Source organism: Poecile atricapillus, chromosome 7, assembly GCF_030490865.1.
Source record: "Poecile atricapillus isolate bPoeAtr1 chromosome 7, bPoeAtr1.hap1, whole genome shotgun sequence".
NCBI classification, from domain to species: domain Eukaryota; kingdom Metazoa; phylum Chordata; class Aves; order Passeriformes; family Paridae; genus Poecile; species Poecile atricapillus.
In genome coordinates, this window is record NC_081255.1 from 26,698,749 (window position 1) to 26,704,748 (window position 6,000).

Below are 6,000 nucleotides of genomic sequence, written 5' to 3' on the forward strand. Positions count from 1 at the left end.
AGCATTCAGTACATTCCCCTTAAGAAGTTGGTGTTATGTTTGCCTTTAAAGAATGATGGTCTTCTCTACTCTTCTTAGGTAGTGAAATTATCACTGTTTGTTTCTTATCCATTTCACCAGAGCATCACCCTGAACAAGTATACTCAGCCTGGTTTTCAAAGTGCTGGGGAATGCTTGAAGGAAAAGAACTAGAAAGGGCAAAGTATTATTATTCATAGGTAGTGAAGAAGCCAGATCATATCTGTAAGATACTGGGTTTCATTATCCCTGAGGTGCTAATAATGAAGCTAGTAGGGACTCAGAATATGTGATAAACAACTATAAATTACAGGGCCAGAGTACCAATCAGGGAATTCTGGTGACAAACCATGAAAGAAGTATCTCAAAGGGAGTAAGAAGTCACCAAAAAGGCTTGAGTTGCTATTTTATCTTTCTACTAAATTGAGTTGCCTCTCCTATATTGTACAGTCTCTGTTCTTCACCTTGCCATAATTTTTAGAACAAAAACATTCAGTCCCTTTCAAGCCAGGAAAACAGACACTGAGGAAGGACAGTTCACAAAAGAATCAACTAACACCTAAAAAGTCTCATCATACATTAGAATCTTCAGTACACATAATTCTTGAGCCCCCATATTGATAATACAGGCACACCCCTCCTCTGTGCTAAGGAGAAGCAGGAGGTAAAATACTGCTCTGCTCTCAGTGTGATTATTTGTGCTCATGGGTTTTGCAGACAATTTTTGTGGAATTTGTGATGGGGTTTATTTGGGTTGAATCGGCCCTTGACATATCTTACCTTTTCAAATACTAGTCTTTCTTGAAAGAAGAGTGGGAACACTGCAGGGACACATTCAGTTTTGTTGTACTGCCCAAGTACAAAGACTCCAAGATAAAGTTCCTGTTTGTCTTTCAGCAGCACTCCAGGACAAGTTATCTGTAGAAGTAACACACTCATTAAACAAACTGAACTTTAGCTAGACAAGTAATGGCTGTTCTCAAGATAAAAAGAAACAGTCAGGGCTGAAATGGTTGATTTGTGAAAGTCAGGATATAACAGACTAGAGCAAAAAAAAATATTCTCTAAAGCAATTCTATTTGTACTGACTGGCCAGCAATAAAAATCACCATTTTAAAACAATTGGGACCAAATTCTTCTTGCTTAAGTAAACAAACTCCATTGTCTTCAACCAAAACTGAAACCCAAGGCCAGTTTAGTACAGTTAAAGGCTTGTGCTGACTGTGTAAGGCATAATCATCTTCTATATGAAGATTCATGTAGAATGAAGTCTACATGATCCCAACACACAAAACCCCACCCAAACTTCAGCCTAACTGAATGCACGTGATAAATTTACATGCTTAGATATCCATATTCAGTCCAGCCACCAGAAAGAACAAGTTTATTGGCAAATTTTCTGCAAATGAGAAAAAGCAACTGTTGTCTCATTACTACCAGACACATTTCTTCCTTTCTCTGGGAAGTTTGGCCATCTTTAAACTCAGAGCAGGGAAGGCTTCTTGCCAGGCTGCCACATATCTCTCAACTTTCTCTGCACAGTTCTTAAATTCTTTAAGTAAGAAGTCAGTCTGTTTTTAAAGCTCTGATTGCAAGAATGTACACAACTCATTACAAAACAATTTGCTATTTTCTCCAAGCCACGTGGATTTATTTTATTTTATTTCCCTGACAGAAAATTGACACCTTTCTCTTAAGGTCTCATGCTCTTTTATGTCAGCATTAGAAATACAAGGTTGTCTCTTCCAACATAAGGTTTCTGGAGAAAGTGTTCAGACTTTCAAATGCCAGGTAGGAAGACAAAGGAGGAAAGTGATGGCAATTAAAATAAGTGGTTTGGTTACAGTCTCCTACTCCCAAGTGAACATTTTACTTGAGAAATCCTAACTGGATTTAAAAGAAAACTACATAAACAGCAGGAAAACAGGTGCAAGAACTAAATGGAAACAGTGTGTGATAGATCACTACAGATAAAGTGTAAGGTAAAAAATAGTTCTACTCATAAATACCTGAGAAGAAAAAAAAAAGGATTTCCTCTCCATGTAAATGAGGGCTTCAAATCTACAAGACAAGTGCCAGAATAATGGATAACCCAATTGAAACAGTCTGTCAAGCATTAAACAGCTTGTATGACACTCATGCAGTTGCAAGTGTGAACAGGAGTGAGAGAGACAGATTTCATTCATACAAGGAAAGATCCCCCAAACTACATAGTACATGTCATAGCAGCTTTACTTCTCACTTTTGTCTTCGACATTTTTGTAGAATTTACAACCATTTTTAGCTGGAGTTTTGTGCCTTTCACCCTAGAGAAGGGAACCAATGTTTGCCTGTCTATTGAGATAAAAATAAGAGATGTGAAGATGCTGGAATGGGGCAAACCTGCCAACAACAGGTGCCTTTTTTTTCTGGCTATCCTGTAAAAAGAGAACAAATTCTTACAAATGAGCATGTGGACCAAGATAGCACATGTGGAAACTTGTGATTCTACTACCCTGGAGACATACTGCACAATTCATTACCTGGGCTGGAACCCCAAATCTACGTGACCGTGTAACTTTAAAGCAGTTCCAAAAATGAATGACACATGCATACCTGCAGTTCATGACACCTATTCTGTAACATGCAGAGCTGCATAACCCTTGGGAGAGAAACTGAAGCACTCATCTGACTGCAGACTGCTCCAGCAGGATAAAGGACTATTTTAAAGACGCTAATAGTGTTATCTATGGATCAGCTAAGGAAGAGGGTATCAGTGATGCAATTAACTGACCTCACAAGCAACCCCAAGGAGCATGAGGAATTTCTAGGAGAGTGTTATCCTGGACATCTCTGATAAAAGTTGCCAGGGGTCTGGAAAATGTGCACCAACCCCACTGCCAGGACATCACAAATAGCCATAAAGAAATCACTGAATTAAAGCTCATGGAAAAGGACAGAATTCTACTGATCTTAACCCTCTGGAGCACCTACTACAAACAGCCCATGGCAGGATAAACCAAACTAAAAAACTACTTAAGTCTTTAAGTAAGGCCTTCCATTTGAAAAGAGAAATGAAGAAAACTATCAGCAAGACAAACCAAAGAGCCAGTGGACTGAGATCAGAGAAGATCCTGGAATTTCATCAAGTCAAAGGGAGCAAAACTCATCTGTATCCTAAAGCAAGGGAAAAACAAAGAGGACAGAACTTCTGACACAACTGGACAGACTTCAAAGAGGATGGAGAAATACGCAGAGCACTGTAAAAAGGGCAAGAAAATAGATCAGAAATTTGGACAAGACTTTGGTCACAAATAAAGCAAACAAAGGGAGAATTAATGGACAAAGCATAAATCAGCCAAGATGTGAAAGCTAACAAATCGATGTCCCAAACACAGCTGAATGTTTTGTCTTCGTTTTAATAAAATTTAACACAGGAGAAAAAGACAACTCAATGATGTTAAATGATAGAAACAAAAGTCACCCAATATGCACTAGGCCTGGACCAAGAAGCCACAGGGAGGCTAAATCATCTTCAGGACATGCTGTGAAAGAATGTAATTTTTCTTAAATGAAATGTAATGAAAACAGGGAAGGTAGAATCTCCTGAAAAATAACCAACGTAAGGACCATGCGAGACAGAAAGAGAGATCTGAAAACTAATGACTCCATTGATAAAAATATTTAAATATTCAAAAATAAAGAATAAGATATGGATGAAAACATCACTAGAAAAAATCACAGCATGGCATGTTCCATAAAAACGGATCAACCAAGCAAAATTCTACATTTTCTTGAAAATCCATTTTCTGGATAAAGAATATCATATAGTACCATAAGAAATTATTATTTATGATGAAGAAGGTAAGAATAATTAGTGGAGGAGTTAGTATCAAAGGTGGTACAGAACTGGCCAAAAGATAGCATCAATAATGTGTAAAAAACAAGCTGAGGTTATCATTAAGAACATTCCTCTCTGCATACTGAGATTCATGTCTTTTAATATTTTTTATGACTCTGACTCTTATTAAGGTATATGGATGAAAGATGGGCTTTTTTTCCCCTACATCACCTAAGACAAAAGCAAGTCTCCATTTGGACTATAGGTTTCAATTCTGGCTCTGATCAATGTAAATTCAAAGTGGAAGAGTAGCTCGCATCCCGAAGATTATTAGAAGGCTGGTGAGTCCATCACACAAAACAGTACCAAAAATACCACGTTGCTTTAGCTGAAAAAGATCAACTGGGAAATGAAAGAACTGCTGCCCAAAAAACACATCAAGTGAGCAAAAGCCAAGGAAAGAAATAATTCCTTAAGTGAAAAGCCAGCACTGACATTTGTGTAAGAGTAGTCTCTTTCCATTCTAATTTGTAGCCTTGAGAGCAGAGTAAATAACAAATACCCCAGAGCGGAAAACCTGACCCTGGGGAAATGTCTTCCCTGTACTCACTCCTGGCACAGGAACAGGCACAGCCAGCGGGAACAGAAAAGGAAAGCACATTGCTCCGCTCCAGGAACCAAGCAGGCCTTGGCATTGTGGACACAAACACCAGCTGTTGAGACAGCAGCACAGCAACACTGCCAGGGTGACACCCTTGCCATCCATGTGTGGAAATCCACAGCTCTGCTTCAGAGCAGCCACTCAAGTTTGGGAACAAGGGTAGCTAAGAAACCAGGAATACCTGGGCAATTTCCCCATATATACTTCCTGGATCTGCACTCGAGTTTTGTGGGTGGCATCTCGTGTTCTCCTCTCAGCAGCAGATACTCTTAAATGTATGGCAGCGCTTGTTCTGGATTACAGGACCGGGACATATGAAGCCACCAACTCCAGGGTAACAGGGCGCAGCCTAACACAGCTACTTCTGCAAAGTTTTCAGGAGAATGTTACAGCTCCTTGCTGTGTTCCCAACTTGGATATAAGTAGAAAACTTTGCAAAGTGCGAAGACTACAATCCTAACATGATTAATGTCAAAATTTTGCATTTTCACACTTTTCTGACCTCACTCCCTGCCATGGAACAGGCAGAGCTGCCCAGAGCCACATCCCGCCCCTCACGGGGCAGCATATGCCATGAGCAAGCCGCTCTTTCTTGGGACTTGTTTGGGTTTTGTTTTGAGTTTTGTTTTGTTTTGGTTTTGTTTTTTTTTTTTTTTTTTTTCCCGAGAGTGCTTTTCCCTACAGCCTACAGCTCCCCAAGTGTGCTTTGAAAATAAAGCGCACATTTTCCACAGGAAAGTGAGAATTCTAAAGCGGCACGATTGTGGCTAACACCAGCGGAAGCGCGGGGGCACAGGGACAAACACCCCCACAACTTTTCCACAGGAAAATAGGAGCTGCGGAGGGCCACGGCTGCTGCCAACACCTCTGCGGGGGCTGCTGGAGGATGCCCACACAGAGCGGCTGGAATGGCAGCCGGAGCGTGGCCCCCGCTCGGCAGCAGGGCCCAGAGCAGCCCCCCAGAAGATCCGCCGGGGCGGCGGCCGGCAGAGGAGAGCGGGGCGGGAAGCGATGCCGGAAGAGCCGAGCGCGGCTTCTCCTGCCGGCCGTGGCCCGGCTGAGGCGGGCGGGGAGCGCGGCCCGGGCACTCACCGAGCGGAGCTCCAGCTGCAGGACGCAGCGCAGCGCTTTCCGCGGCATGGGCGGACGGGCGGGCAGCGGGGTCCGCCGAGGCCGGGCAGCTCGCTCGGCCGACGCCGTTGTCACGGTAACCTGGGCGCGTCCGGCCCGCGGCGGCCGCTCCGCCCTGCTCGGGGGCGGCTTCCCCTCCCTTCCCTCCCCGTCTCCGCGCCCGCCCCGCACTCGCCGCCATCGCGCTGCACTGGTGAGAGGCCGTGCTGGCCCTGCCCACACGTGTCCCCCGAGTGCCCATGTCCCCTTCCACTCAGCTCCTCACTGCTCTTCACAGGGCCTCTTGCACTCACAGAATCAGGTTGGAAAAGATCTCTGTGGTCGCCGTACCCACCCCATGGCCCAACACCACTGTCTCAGCGAGACCGTG

At 43.4% G+C, this 6,000-nt stretch overlaps 1 protein-coding gene across 1 annotated transcript in view; it reads right to left on the minus strand.

The window, feature by feature from the left end:
- Positions 1-5,744, minus strand: part of SPATA6 (spermatogenesis associated 6) — a 38,013-nt gene extending 32,269 nt beyond the window's left edge. Inside the window, exons 1-2 of the mRNA XM_058842777.1 lie at positions 5,592-5,744; positions 799-936 (exon numbers count right to left, since the gene is read on the minus strand). Coding sequence (XP_058698760.1) covers positions 799-936; positions 5,592-5,639 — 186 coding nt within the window. The 5' untranslated portion in view covers positions 5,640-5,744. The remainder of the gene's footprint in view (positions 1-798; positions 937-5,591) is intronic.
- Positions 5,745-6,000: the final 256 nt, after the last annotated feature.